Here is a 15,873-nt window from a genome sequence, read left to right on the forward strand (position 1 = left end):
AGCAAAGAAAAGGATAAGGACAAAGAAAAGGAAAAAGAAACTCCCATTTGCTATGAGTGTAACAAACCCGGGCATTATAAGATAGATTGCCCAGATTTGAAGTGGATGGCAAGAAAGTTGAAAAAGAAGAATTTCATGGCTGAATGGAGTGAAAGCAAGGAATCAAGTTCGGAGGAGGAAGATCATCAAGAGAAGGCCCAAATGTGTCATATGGCCAATGACGATGAGGTAGATTCTGAACTTGACTGTGATTTTACTGTTGATGAATTACATGATGCATTCTTAGAACTCATGGAAGAACATAAGAAACTAATTAATAGAAATAAAGTTCTAAAAGAAGAAAATCAATCTCTTATTAAGGACAAGTTAAAACTATCTCATACCTGTGAAACTTTGAGTAGGAAACTTACAAATGAAACCAAGGATCTAATTGCTGAAAATATCAAGCTAAAAGAAGATGCTGAAAAATATAAATCCTTGGTAGATAAATTTACACTTAGTTCTACCAAATTAAATATGATTCTTGATAGCCAAAAGCTGTATATGATAAGGCTGGTTTAGGATATAGAACAAATAGGAAATAAAAATTCTTAAAGAACATTTTTGTAAAAGCTAAAAGTGAAAATATTACTTGTTATTGCTGCAATAAGTTAGGACATAGAGCATATGAATGTAACTTTAGAAAGTCCAGTCAAAACAAATCAAGTTATAATCAAAAGATTAAATTCAAGAAAGTTTGGGTTCCAAAAGGAACATGGAGTACTAACCCTAAAGGACCCAACTTAGTTTGGGTACCTAAAGTTTCTTCTTGATCTTGATTGCAGGTGTGTCTTACAGCTGATAAAGTGGAAAAACAATGGTATCTAGATAGCGGCTGTTCAAGATACATGACCGGTGACGTAGATCAATTTGTCACCTTGGAATCAAAGAAAAGTGGAGTAGTAACCTATGGAGACAATGGTAAAGGGCATATCATTGGAAAGGATAAAATTTTCATTGCTCCATCTATTTTTATAGAAAATGTCTTATTAGTTAAGAGTTTGAAACATAACCTTCTTAGTATAAGTCAATTTTGTGATAAAGGGTTTAAAGTTACATTTGAAGCATCTGTATGCATAATCACTAATCCTAAAGATAATAGCATTGTACTTGTAGGACAAAGGCAAAGAAATATTTACTTAGTAGATCTTCATGAGTTAGGCAAGAAAAATGGTTTATGCTTAATTACTAATGAAGAAAAGAAAAATGAAACTAGTTGGCTTTGGCATCGAAGATTAGGACATGCTAGTATGGAATTAATATCAAAACTAGTTAAGAAGGAATTAATAAAAGATGTGCCAAAATTGATCTTTGAAAAGGACAAAATATGTGGACCATGTTCATTGGGAAAACAAACTAAATCATCTTTCAAATCGAAGAATGTAGTATCAACAACTAGACCATTTGAACTCATACACATGGATTTATTTGGACCTACTAGAACTGCAAGTCTAGGAGGGAAGAAATATGGACTAGTTATTGTTGATGATTTTTCAAGGTATACATGGGTTTCATTTTTGGCACATAAGAATGAAGCATTTTCAGAAATTTTGAAACTATATAATAATATCATAAATGAAAAGAAACTCACCTTAGTAGCAATTCGAAGTGATCATGGTACGGAATTTGAAAATCAACACTTTGAAGAATTTTGCACTAAAAATGGAATATCACATCAATTTTCAGCACCTAGAACGCCTCAACAAAATGGGGTTGTTGAAAGGAAAAATAGGACATTGGCAGAAATGGCACGCACAATGTTGTGTGAGTCAAATCTTCCAAAGTACTTTTGGGCTGAAGCTATAAACACTGCTTGCCATATTCTAAATCGAGTTTTAATACGACCTATAACCAAGAAAACTCCTTATGAACTCTGGAAGAATAAGAAACCAACTGCTAAATATCTTAAAGTTTTTGGATGTAGATGTTTCATCTTAAACAATGGCAAGGAGGATCTAAGTAAATTTGATGCCAAGTCAGATGAAGGTATCTTCTTAGGATACTCCACATCTAGCAGGGCATACAGAGTATTCAATAAAAGAACCTTAGTAGTGGAAGAGTCAGTCAATATTATATTTGATGAGTCTGATAGTGAGTCTGCTAGGAAAGAAAATATTGTTGATGATGATACAGGAATTATCGACTTTGAAAAGTTGAATATTGATGACGTGCCAAATCAAGATAAGGGAGATGATAGCGTGCCACCACAATCCCAAAACTTGCCAAAGGAATGGAGGTATGCATATGGACATCCTAAAGACTTAATCATTGGTGTCCATCTCAAGGGGTAAGAACTCGATCATCTCTTAGGAATTTAAATGATTATCTTGCTTTCGTTTCACAATTAGAACCTAAGACTTATGAAGAAGCTGAAAAAGATACTAACTGGATAAATGCCATGCAAGAAGAATTAAATCAATTCAAAAGAAGTAATGTATGGACATTAACTGAAAGACCAAAGCATAATTCAGTAATTGGAACAAAATGGATATTTAGAAATAAATTAGATGAAAATGGATTAGTTATAAGAAATAAGGCTAGACTTGTAGCTAAGGGATACAATCAAGAAGAAGGAATAGATTTTGATGAGACATTTGCTCCTGTAGCTAGATTAGAGGCTATTAGATTACTTCTAGCATTTGCATGTTTCATGGATTTCAAATTATATCAAATGGATGTGAAGAGTGCATTCTTAAATGGTTTTATTGAGGAGGAAGTATATGTAGAACAACCTCCAGATTTTGAGAATCATGAATTGCCAAATCATGTCTTTAAACTACATAAAGCATTGTATAGATTAAAGCAAGCACCTAGGGCTTGGTATGATCGATTAAGCAAATTTCTGCTTAATAATGACTTTAGTAGAGGAAATGTAGATAAAACTCTATTTCTCAAAAGAAAGGACAAAAATCTATTAGTGATACAAATATATGTAGATGACATAATCTTTGGTGCCACAAATGATACTCTTTGCAAAGAATTTGTTGATTTAATGCATGGAGAATTTGAAATGAGTTTGATGGAAGAACTAAGCTTCTTTCTAGGATTACAAATCAAACAAACTAAAGAAGGCATTTTCATTCATCAAACTAAGTATACAAAGGAAATACTAAAGAAGTTTGGGAATGAAAATCATAAGGGAGTAGGCACTCCAATGAATCCTACTAGCAAGCTAGACAAGGATGAAAAAAGGAAGAGTATTGATATCAAGCTCTATAGAGGACTAATTGGATCCTTGCTCTATCTTACTGCTAGTAGACCCGACATCGTATTTAGTGTAGGAATATGTGCTAGATACCAATCGGATCCTAAGGAGTCACATTTAAGTGCTGTTAAGAGAATCCTTAGATATTTAAGAGGAACTACCAATATAGGGCTATGGTACTCAAGGGACTCCTGTCTAAATTTGCTTGCGTATTCAGATGCTGATTTTGCCGGATGCAAATTAGATAGGAAGAGCACAAGTGGCACATGTCAATTCTTAGAAAATAACTTAGTATCATGGTTTAGCAAAAAGCAGAATTTAGTGGCACTGTCCACAGCTGAAGCTGAATATATAGCTGCTGGTAGTTATTGTGCTCAAGTATTATGGCTTAAGCAACAACTAGAAGACTATGGAGTTAAACTAGATAATATTCCTATTAAGTGTGATAATACTAGTGCCATCAATCTTACTAAAAATCCAGTTCAGCACTCTAAAGCCAAACACAGAGAAATAAGGTACCATTTTATTAGGGATCATGTGCAAAATGGAAATATATGTATTGAGCATATATGCACTGAAAACAATTAGCCGACATATTTACGAAACCATTGAGTGAAGATAGATTCTGCATGCTAAGGAGGAAATTAGGCATATATGATCCTTTTTATTGAAGAAATATAAAATCCCATGAAACATGAGTCAAATTTGTTATCTAGAGATTCCTTACTCATGTATCATTGTCCCATAAAGAGTTTATAAGGATTGGAAGCAAGAAAAATTCTTAGAAGCAAAAAGGAAGAGAAAAAAAAAAAAAAAAATTCTGCACTTGGGTCGACCCAACCCAGAATAGGGTCGACCCAACGTTGAGTCGACCCAAGAAAAATCTTGAGTCGACCCAACGTCGGGACCCCACTGTTAAAAGGGGACCCGAGAGCATTGTTAGGGCACTGTTTGCCCTTGTCCTCTTCTGAATACTCTAATCCCCACTCTCCAAACTCCTCCAAACTCCTCCAAACAGTAGATTACCTTGAGATCTTAGAGAAATGGGACCCAAAAGAGCCGTAGCCAAGAGATCCGGAAGAGTCACACGGATCCAACGGGAGGAAAGGCAACCTACGGAGCCATCTACCGTGTCTCCACGACGTGAGGCACGTGCGGAGGCCCCTCCTCCTCCTTCCCCCTCAGTGATACTTGCAAGATTTGCGGGGAGACCGGTTACAACGGAGAGAAGGATCCATTCCGAGTTCTTTGATCAAGAAGGGTTTCGGTTGAGGGAATGGATCCAAAGGCAAGGTTGGGAGTATCTTTGCTCCCTAGACGTGATGATCTACCCCGGATTGGTTCAGGAGTTCTATGCCTTCCTCAAAACTGGGATGGGAGGGCTTGTTTCGGAAGTTCGAGGGGTTCGAGTTCGAGTTTCCGAGGAGAGCTTGAGTGAGCTACTTCATCTACCCTGCGTAGGAGCCACTCCGAAAAAGCCTGAAAACAAAATGAGAGCTCTACAGTTGATCATGGAAAATGAGAACTTCGACTTTTCCGCGAAGGTAATAGCTAGTTCTCTTACTGCTGAAATGAGATTACTGCTCAGTATAATAAATAGAATCTTATTTCCAAAGACCGGGAGATTCGATCTCATCACAGAGCGAGATCTAGCAGTGATGGAGTGTATGATTCAGGGGATTCCCCTAAATCTTCCGGCCATGATACTGAGACAGATGAGGAAGGTGATGTGCAACTCCAGGGTATCACTACCTTATGGTATGATACTCACCTTGATTTTTCGACAGCACGGTTTAGCTCTCGAGGAGGAGGCATCCAAGAGTCTGCATCATACTGACACATACACTGCACGGACATTTATACGCATGGGATATGAGAAAGTGAACGGGCAGTGGATTCACACTGGAGCAGGCATTCAGGGTGAGGCACCAGAGGGAGATGCACCAGAGGATGAGGATGAGGAGCATATGGATCATCCTCCTGCACCTTCAGAGGCTGGACCATCATCATCCGTTCCTCCGAGAGATACGGATGAGTTCTGGAGCAGGATGACTGAGCTCATGTCAGCTCAGGCGAGGACTATCACTGACGGGCTGACGAGCCGATTGGACGCCCGATTGGACGTCATGTCTGCTGAGATCAGTGATCTGAGGCAGCAGATAGGAGCACTCCGGAGAGAGAGAGAGACCCATGGACCATCTGTGCCACAGGCTGCTGAGTCAGAGATTTCGGCACAGAGTCATCCAGCTCGTCGTGCTCCACGCCAGACACAGTCTCACCAGGCTCGACCTCCCCTCGCCACGTATACTAGGAGGATGAGGACTAGATCCCAGCCATTAGAATCTCCCTAGGCTGATCTTAGCATCTATGTTTAGAGCCTAGGCTAGATATCTAGTTCTCATATGTATTTTGCTTTTATCATGTATCTTTAAACTTTGATTCAGGAACATTGTATCTGTTTTTGTTTTTGGCATGAATGTATGAAAATGTTCCCATTTTGATCAATGAAGTTTGAAGCTTGGTATTTATTGCATCTTTCCCATGTATCTTTTTGATGATAACAAAAAGGGGGAGAAGTAAAGAAAGAGTATTTATTTTAGGAGAAGTAAAGATCTTAGGGGAGAAGTAAAGATATTGTTTAGAGTAAGTAAAGAAAGAATAATAAGAGCAAAAGTAAAGAAAGTTAAAGAAAGGAGAAGTAAAGAAAAAGAAATAAGAAGTTATGTAAAGAAAGAGAAATAAGAACTTATGCAAGAAAAGAGAAATAATTGGGCAAACAAATTGAAAATCATATAAGAAAGCTTATGCATCTAAGGGGGAGCAATTTGTAACAATGAAAATCATCAAATCAAAAATTTCTATCAAATTTCAGAATTTGGCACATATAATTTCAAAATTTGGCACGCACCTCTCGCACCCCGATACATAACCTGAAACTCATATTTTATCTCAAATTTTTGAAGTTTCATCGTTAATGAATTATAAATGAAAGGGGGAGCAATTCAAAAAGTCAAATTGGCAACATTTAAATGAAATAGGGGGAGATTTCACTCTTATATATGAAAAGCTGAAATTCATCAAGTTAAGCCCTTTCAAAAACTGATCTTAAAGACAAGTATCAATAGGCTCATACTCTTTATTTTGTAATCATCAAAAAGGGGAAGATTGAGGATGATAGTGTTATTTTGATGATTAACAAGCAATTATCTAGAGTATGTTATAAGTTAAATTGATACTTCATTTATAAGACTATTACTCTCAGGATATTTGTATAAATTCATATAGATACATTTCATTGTTTATTTGAATGAATCTAACCTTGAGATGCAGCAAAGTGTGGATTGAGTCGACCCAAAGGATGATTGGGTCGACCCCGGCACATCAAGAAATCATTTGGCACACTTCTGCAAAAATGGCACGGATGAACAGTGAGTTGGGTCGACCCAAGGAAAGCATGAGTCGACCCAAACATCAAGATCCTCAAAACAAGACAGAACAATGGTTCTCTGGATTCACTGAGAGGGTCGACCCAAGAAGTAGTTGAGTCGACCCAAGCTTGAGTCGACCCAAACCCTGAGAGGGTCGACCCAAAGGCAAGACAGAAAAGAAGACAGAAAATGGTTCTCTGGAATTACTGAGAGGGTCGACCCAAGAAGAAGTTGAGTCGACCCAAGTGAACTTTGAGTCGACCCAAAGAATGGTTGGGTCGACCCAAGGGAAGGAAGGCTGAATTTCAAGTTTCTGTGTTTTCTGAGAGAGTCGACCCAAGGAATGTTTGAGTCGACCCAAGTGAAAGTTGGGTCGACCCAAGGACAGGTTGAGCCGACCCAAACACGGGCTGAAGCATAACGGCTAGTTCTGCAGATGTACTTTTTGTCCTTCCCAAAGTCAGTAACGGCTAGTTTTTGAATTCTAACCATTGGGGCTTGTCCAATGGATGTAGGAGACTATTTAAAGTGGCACTATTCATTAGATAGAACAACTTTTGAAAGAAACATCCAAGAGTACACAAGAAAACAAAAGTGCCCTAATCTTCTTCATCCAAGTGCTTCATTCAAGAATCAAAGAAAGGGGTTGAGCAGATTCAAAGAGTCATCAAGAGCTCCATCCTCCCTTGTAGAGTGAAGCATCCTTGACAAAGAAGAGAGAAGCCACTTCAAAGCGATAAATATTTTCTATACTCTTCTTTGTAGTTTATATTGTTTCATTTGCTCATTTAGGAGTTTAAATCTTCTTTCTTTATTTGTTAAACAACTTGTAAAGGTTGGTTGGTGAGCCCGGAAAACCAACGGAGTAGGTTGATTGGTGAACCCGGAAAACCAATTGTAAAGGTTCGTTGGTGAGCCCGTAAAACCAACAAAGATTTTTGGTGAACCCGGAAAACCAAAGTGTAAAGGTTCGTTGGTGAGCCCGTAAAACCAACAAAGGTTTTTGGATTGTGAGCCCGGAAAACAATCCAACTGTAATCCGCAAGATTATAGTGAATTCCCAAAGGGTCGCTTGGGGAGTGGACGTAGGTGCTAAGGAGAGCACCGAACCACTATACTTTGTGTTGTTTGTGTTGTGATTTGCTTTAGCTTACTAACCATCCATTTGACTTGAGTAAGATAGTTCAAATTTAAAAGAAACCAATTCACCCCCCCCTCTTGGCGTGTCACCTTGGGCAACAGGGCCGAAACCAAAATGTAAAGGAAAAGCCAATGATTATGACTTTGCATGCCAGGAGAAGCAACATTAAATATCCTAAAATCAATTAGTGAAATACAAAACATACAATAATACAATTAATCAGATATATTTAAAATATAACATACATATTGACATTTAAAATCTCGTTGAGTAGTGATGTCTCTCGTAGATTTTGAGATCGTTAACATAATCAAGAAGCATATCAACCGATCAACCCACTTCTTTAACCAAATGGCATTATAGTCTTGTACGCTCATCCCATAAGGTACATGCTCTGGGTTATAACCAGTCTCGGATCTCTTTAGCTCTGGGAGGTGTCCTTTGCTTTCTGAACCGTAAGGTAATAGTCACTGAAAAACAATGCCTTAGACGCAACATATCCATATACGTATGAGTCATAAGCTACCTATAACTGTGGATAATAGGATCCAGCATATAACCTGAAATATAATACATCCACAGATCCTACTCTACGCGCGAGGTCATCTACAACTATATCATATCCTCCTGAACGATCTTAAAGAGCCCATCTCTTGTATGCTATACTATCCTCGCGGGTTCTACTAGCTTGTGCATTATGGTCCCTATCCCGCATGGAATACGTAAACTGGGACTCACCGATAAATCGAAGACTATCCTGCGACTGTCTCATAAATAGTAGTTTTATGTCCACTTCCTCTAACCATCAAATTTATGATCACCAAAACTATCATCGCTGCTCTCCATGGTCTCTGAGTCTAAGTGAACTGACTCCTCCACTCTCCATCAAAGCAGCAATTGTCTTTCCCTTTCTTTTTCGACTGTGTTGAGCAGCCGCCTGCTTTTCCTTCATGCCCCTCTCTATCTGGCCATGCTGGGAGAATAAATGTCACCTTCCTAACTGAGTCGACCAGATATCATGGTAGCCTTGTCTAAGCAACTCTCGGTTATATCTCTAGGAGGATGTCTCAAATATTGAGTCATGTGATGATCGGCTCCCCACTAATCTTTATGGCTATAGCTGATCAGCTGAAAGCATGCATAAAATGTTGCGATCTACCCATTGCTCTGCATCCATCCTAGCCTCAATAGCTATGAAACTAGCCGATCGTGGAGGCAATCTTGGCTCATCGAGCTCCGACTCCTGCTGCTGATCCACAAGCCATTCGATCATGAGATCATCCTTATCCTGAGCGAAAAAATTGTGAATTGGATTTGTATACTTCAGCTCCACTTCCTCCTGAATCACTTAGCCACTTAAGATTTTTCGCCGATAGACCAAAATAAATCCATCATTCGTTGATATCTAATATACTTGGATTTAAAGTTTTCTTACTTACAACAACTGCTGAGACCCCAAAGCTATCAGTACCCTCCCTAAATATATTTTTTTTACAAAATAAGATATATTTTATAATATGTTAATAATTGAAAACACGAGTTAATTTACCCATGCCACTTAAGTTAACTTACTACTTCTAGATACAGAACTGTGACTTTTGGATCAGGTTCCATCTTGTAGATCATATTATGTGAGGTGGCCAGAAGTTTCTTATCTATATTGATCTCAGGAATGGTGTACAGAAACCTTGGATTCAAGTAGTAAGCTACAGATAAAGTTTGTAATTATTTTAGTAAAACTTTATACCCAAGGTCCGCTGTACCGACTGTGCCGACGTTACGGTGGGCACCGGTACCAGTACGGTACTGGTACCATACCGAACCGACCGGTACCGTACCGGTTCGGCTGGTTCGGGTCAAAAACAAAAAAAAAATTGAGATCGGTACGGGCCGGTATCGGCTTGGTACGGATCGGTACCGGCCGGTACGGATTGCGAATAGTCGGAACCGAAAAATATAGCTATACCGTACCGGTTCCGTCCGGCACCGGTACATACCGGCCCGTACCGATCCGTACCGATCGGCACGGCAGACCATGCTTTACAAGTACTAAAACAACTAAATTGTCAATATTCTTGCTTTATCTGCTAGATGCAACTTCCAACCCATCTAGTAATCTCGCCTCTGCTTAATGATTTTGATGTACTCCGAGGCATGCTTTGGATCTATCTCCCTAATCTGATTCTTTATGCTCTCCATCATATGATATCATAAGCCCATCTGGAGGTACCTTTCACTGTCCACGGCCCAAAGCACTTCATACAATGGCTTGAAAGCCTTCATTATCTTCTTGACCCACTGACAGAACGTCTACCCCATCACCAAATTCTCCATATAGCTCCCCTCAGTGCCGACCCTCGCAAATCTGCTCTCCTGTCACTCGGCACCCGACAAACATCTAACACAAGCCCGCTTTCATCTCAAGAAGGCTACCAAGTGCAATGTAGTTAGTATAGAAAACCGTGACACACCTGATCTCAAGATCTTCCCCCCTGCATACCTCCTCATCAATGATAAGATCTACATGTTGTTAAAAATAAATCTGGTGATGGACTGAGCTATCTTCAATATTTTCTATACCCTATGAATCTTTTCAATCTCCATTAACATGAGATCGATACAATGTGCAGTATATGGAGTCTAAAAAAATATAGTCGTCGCTCCATCAAGATCTCTCTGATGGCTTTATACTGTGGCTCGCTATCGGTAATGACCTACATGATATTCTCCTCTCTTACCTGATCAGTCACCTCCTCTATCAATCTAAGGATATATATGGCATCGTTCACCTAATCGGATTATCAACTGACTTATGGAATAAAATCTTCGTGTTATAGTATGTCAAGAAATTGATATTCCACCTGGTAGGACCAGTCCAACCATCATACATCATCATTAGTCTGTATGTGGACCACTTGCTCTAATATAAAGCAATCCACTTCTGTAGCTTCTTATTATTGACAAAAGCTCACCATAGATATTCTTCAATCCTAAAAGATCTACACCAGGACCAGCGCCTTTATAAAAAAAATAACAGACCTATAGTATGTGTTGCCTGTTACATTAGCTGGGATGTGGCTGAAATGGAACTAAGATCCAATTGCTCACCATATATCCTTCTTCTTGTCCTTCGGCATAGTGTCAACTCAACCCTCTACTGCTTCGAATCCTTGGTGGGAAAGGCATGTGAATCTAGATCATGGATGGTGGCCGCTGATGGAATCTCTTTGGAGGACTTCTTTCAGCTACCAAAATCTTTTAGCATAGATGCGATATGGCTACTGCCTCTACAGATGGCCTTTCTTACTAAGGAGATCCTTCTGAATTCTAAATCTGCTCTGCTAGTCACAGAATCAGAGCTCGACTCGTAGTGTGAGGACCCAAATCAAGCCTTAAGCCTAGCAATCTCATTCTGTTGCCACTAATCATCCAGGCTCGCCTAAAGGGCAACCTGAACATGTGCCTCCTCATCATCTGAAATGAAGGCTACCTCCGACTTCCTAGAGTGATAAAATGTGACTCTACTGTCGGCAGTACACCTCCGCCTTATTCTGGGCAACCCTCTTCTTTGCTACTCTAAAATCAACAAAATACTTCAACGGTTGCTGGATCTTTTGTGGATATTTTCGGCACATGGATATGTCAGAATAACCACAAGCTAGATGTTGCTTCAACCAGTTACCTCTCTTTTGAACTCTATGTTGCACCAGTTACACCTCCAGTGGTGCCAATCCGAGAGCATTTGCCCATGATCCCAACCAATATCACACTCTAGATTATTTTTTTCTCAATGAATTCATTCCTTCAAGTTTATCAAGCTCGTCAGTTTATTAATTATTTAAAAATAGTAAAATTATAGTAAAAAAAATATTTTCTACTTCAACAAAATGCTTCTGAATTATCTAATACGTAATACTAATTTTTTATATTTTTATATTATTTATATATTTTTAACAATTTTAATAAAAAATAATTTTAAATATTAGAAATTTAGAAACATATGTTCTCTACTTCAAAAATACTTCTAAATTATCTATATGTAGTACTAATTTTTCATATTTTTTGTATTGATTAATATTTTTAATATCTTTTAAATTAAAAAATAATTTTAAATATAAAAATTTTAAAAAATTAATTTGAGCTCAAATCCATGTATAACCCTTCCATGGATGCTATATTTTTTTTTTTTCAACCCATAGGCATACATCAAATGCTACTTAATTTTCAATTTTATTCAAATTTGGGCCTAGGCCATTGTTAGGCATGTTAACAAGCCGAGCCTAGGCTCGGACTCGGCTCGTTTCAGAGAAGTTCAGGCTCGGGCTCGGGCTCGAGCTCGCTACCGAGCTCTATATTGGGTTCGAGCTCGGGCTTGCTTAGCAAAACAAAGGCTCGGGCTTGAGCTCGCCCGAGCTCGGAGTGTCTTTCTTTTCTTTCTGACATTCTATCAAGCATCTAACACTCACATACCTTTACTTGCAGCTCCCGTGGAAGACCGGCTGACCGCGCCAGAGGATAAGATTGTCCGTCGTCCAGCCTGGAGAAGAGAAGGGGAAGGTTGTCCGTCGTCCAGCGCCGGAGAAGAGCGCCACCAGTTCCGGAGGAGAGGAGCCGAGTGCTCTTTGTTCTTCTTGGAGCCTCCTCTTCGTCAAGCCGCAAGCTTGCCCGCCGTCAAGCCCTGAGCCTACCCGCCATCAAGCCTCGAACCTGCCCGCCGATGGTGCGCAGTGCCACTGCAAGGTTCTCTGTGCCTGGCATTGAACCACGACCGTCGACGCTCAAAGCCTTCTTGAGAACCCATGCTTGGAGCTTGGCTTGGGTTGCTTTCTTAAGAACCCACCTCGCCGGTCCCACAGTCGCCGGTGGCGTAGGACTCCTTGCCAGTGCCGTCTCTAAACGCCTTCTTCTTCTACCTCCCCCCACCCCCTTCTCTCAGTCTCTCTCTCTCTCCTTCTAAGTATCCCTCCCATTTCTAACATAGAAGATGTGAGCTTAGCCTCTCCTCGAGACAGATCACTGAGCTTAGCCTCGAGACCATCAACTCCTAGCTGTTCCCACCCACTTCTGACACAAGAGAAATGACATTCCCCCACAAGTATTCTCAGGCCATCTCTTCCGCTGCCACATCACATCATTATGAAGTGTCACGACCCCCGCCCCGTTCCCGGCGGGCCGCCGCGACGGTCCTAGGGTGCGGGTAGGCATAAGGCCACCAGCCACCGCGTAGAACCCTACTACCTATCAATCATCAATAAATCTTGAAAAATTTGGCATGATGCATGCACAAAATGATCACTTTTCCTATAGTGACCTGTCAGGATTATCTCAATACATACAACACACTACCTGTTAGAGCAGCAATCACATAATCCGTCACATAATGAACCTGGACAATATATATCAATACATTATCTCAGGCATATAACTCATATGTATAAAAATCTGGTTCCCATTCCATCCATGGTCAAACCCATATCCACAACAGGATCTATGACTGTAACTATACACTATATACAATAGAAGGTTTATAATACACCAAAAGGGTATAAACCTCTATCTATATTATACTATACTATACTATGGAGCGGCACAGCTAGCAGGCAACCACTAATCCTGCTCCTCTCTATACAATACCTTTCCTGCAATCAAAAACATCAAACTGGGGAGTGAGTATATAAATACTCAGTGAGTGGAGTAGAGAGTACTATGCACATGAGACAAGATATAATCATGGCTCGAGGTAAAATCTCAAGATCAATAACAAGATGAACATGAACTCAACATAAAGAATATGGAGTAAATCATCAATATCACCACAATCAATATCAACTCATCTGAAGCATATATGGAATAATCAAGTCAACATATATGCTACTCATGAATATGTTCAACAGGTCATAGTACTGAATCATATAAATCAGGTGTCAATAGGCTGAATCATCAACAAGACAGCTATCGGGAGGTGGGTTTTACGCCCCAGGCGAACCAGCAACAACTCCCTACTGCCATATGCATACATCGAATATGACACCACACCAATATGTAAATCATCACTAGACAGCTGTCGGAAGGTGGGTTTTACGCCCCAGGCGAACCAGCAACAACTCCCTACTGTCACATGCATATGCAGGATAAGACACCATACCGATAACATAAATGCTAGACAGCTATCGGGAGGTGGGTTTTACGCCCCAGGCGAACCAGCAACAACTCCCTACTGTCACATGCATATGCAGGATAAGACACCACACTGATCATATAAATGCTGGCCAGTATCCAGAACAGAAATCCATCTCACATCTACATACTAAACGGCACCTCGCGGAAATTCTACATCCGCGGAAAGCCATACTGCACCTCGCGGGGTCTTACTATGCCCGGCGGCAAGCAGAATATAAGTCGTAGGACCGGCCGATCCTACGCCTAGGGCCGTGTCCCCCCTAGGAAGGGACTGGGCTCCGCCCACCCAGAAGGCTACTATGTGCACAAAGGCCGATGTTCAACCCCATCGACTATAAGTGTCCTGCAGATACTGCCAAGCCATGCATAAATGCCATAATGCACCCTCCCAATACTCTGCTAAAAAGGAGTATGATCAAGACTACCACTCACTCGATCATGACCCAATCATAAACTAACATCAGGGTTAGGAGTGAGGGTCAAGGAAGTGCAATACAACTCAATATACCACTAAGAAGGCTCTACAAATCTTTGAAATGGAGGAAATGAAATCAATTTACAAAAGAAGTTATTTCACAATTTGGAACCAATTTAATTACTCATAAAAGAGTATAATCAAGCTACGACTCACAAGTCTTTAAAATAGAGGAAATGAAATCAATTTACAAAAGAAATCATTTCACAATTCGGAATCAATTTGATTACTCATCAACCCCTCGTAATTCCTCTCAATGTTCCCTCAAATGCATGTACAGAATAATCAAGCATGGAGAATCAAGATTATAGAGGAATCTACTACAATATCAATCAATATGCTCAAGTGGAATCAATTCACACTTGGCGACATTCATGAAAATGAATTAAGAATGCTCATAGTGCAAAGTACATGACTCCCACTCACCTGCCAATCCGGCACAGCCTTGATACGCCTCTAGAATTTTACAGTAGGCAGCAGGGGACTTCTTCCTCTTGTTCCCTAGCTTCTTGCCCAGCTGTGACATGCATTTACAATACATTTAGTTTTGTATCAAGGGCTATAATCTACGTGCCAATTATAATATAGGGAACTTTAATTGATTCAACTCCCCCGTTCTCTAAATCTTTTCTTTTCTTTCTCTTTTTCTTTTACTATTAATTAACTCATCATTTATGTGTATTAGGGACTCCCTTGCACGAGTACAAGGTCCCTTTTAGCTTGATCTAGACTTAATACCCTATTATAGCATGAAATCCCCTATTTTCCACCCGGATGAACAGTAACCCGGACCGACAGCCGGTTACTTCATCCCGGGTTTGATCCACTTTCAGGACTCCAAATTTGATGAAATTTTTACCTAACATTCTACGCTCATAGGGAATTCCAAAGAGGTAACATGCATCATCATCGGAGGCCGTTTGACCCCCTAAATAATTCGCCGAAGTTGGGACTTCGACACAGTTTTTCCGTAGTGCCGGAAAAATTTGTTAAAATCCGATTCTTCCTCTTTTAACCACCTCTACAACCCTTATCCGACCCCTCTAGACTATATCCACCCTTTGTATAGCCTAATGTCATCAAAAGACTAGATAGGGACGGATATTTACCTTTTTCTTTTTGGAAATCGAGGTCCTTGCGTAGAGGGGAAGGAGATCTACGTTTTTCCCTTCAGCTGGAAGTGCAACCGGGATCCCCCTCCTCCTCGAATCTCCTTCCTCTTCTTCTTTCTTCTTCTTCTTCTTCTCCTTTTCTTTCCTTCTTTTCCTCCACGCCTGAGAACCCCCTCTCTGTGACTCTCTCTCGGTTTCATTCCCGTGAGCCACCAACCACCCCATTTAAATCACATCAAAGCACTATTCACCTTTGTTTAATATTATTAAATTCCCATTTTGCCCCTAACACT

The 15,873-nt window shown here is 40.0% G+C and overlaps 1 protein-coding gene and 1 long non-coding RNA gene across 9 annotated transcripts in view; one reads left to right on the forward strand and one right to left on the reverse strand.

The window, feature by feature from the left end:
- The window catches only part of LOC103704782 (ABC transporter G family member 45-like), an 82,586-nt gene that overhangs the window by 58,328 nt on the left and 8,385 nt on the right, over positions 1 to 15,873 (forward strand). For 2 of the 5 annotated variants that reach the window (XM_088713031.2, XM_088713030.2), the window contains exon 21: positions 825 to 3,395. The exons of 2 other annotated variants lie outside the window; for them this stretch is intronic. In XM_088713031.2, coding sequence (XP_088569157.2) covers positions 825 to 2,330 — 1,506 coding nt within the window. In that variant the 3' untranslated portion in view covers positions 2,331 to 3,395. Of the gene's footprint in view, positions 1 to 824; positions 3,396 to 12,295; positions 12,950 to 15,873 lie in introns of those variants that run through there. One more of the 5 variants, XM_088713033.2, reaches the window with a different exon arrangement.
- The window catches only part of LOC113462576 (uncharacterized), a 47,371-nt gene that overhangs the window by 19,911 nt on the left and 11,587 nt on the right, over positions 1 to 15,873 (reverse strand). The gene's annotated exons all lie outside the window — the stretch shown is intronic.

This window comes from Phoenix dactylifera, chromosome 16, assembly GCF_051530095.1.
Source record: "Phoenix dactylifera cultivar Ajwa chromosome 16, Ajwa_hap1_PhDact_Kaust_v1.1, whole genome shotgun sequence".
NCBI classification, from domain to species: Eukaryota; Viridiplantae; Streptophyta; class Magnoliopsida; order Arecales; family Arecaceae; genus Phoenix; species Phoenix dactylifera.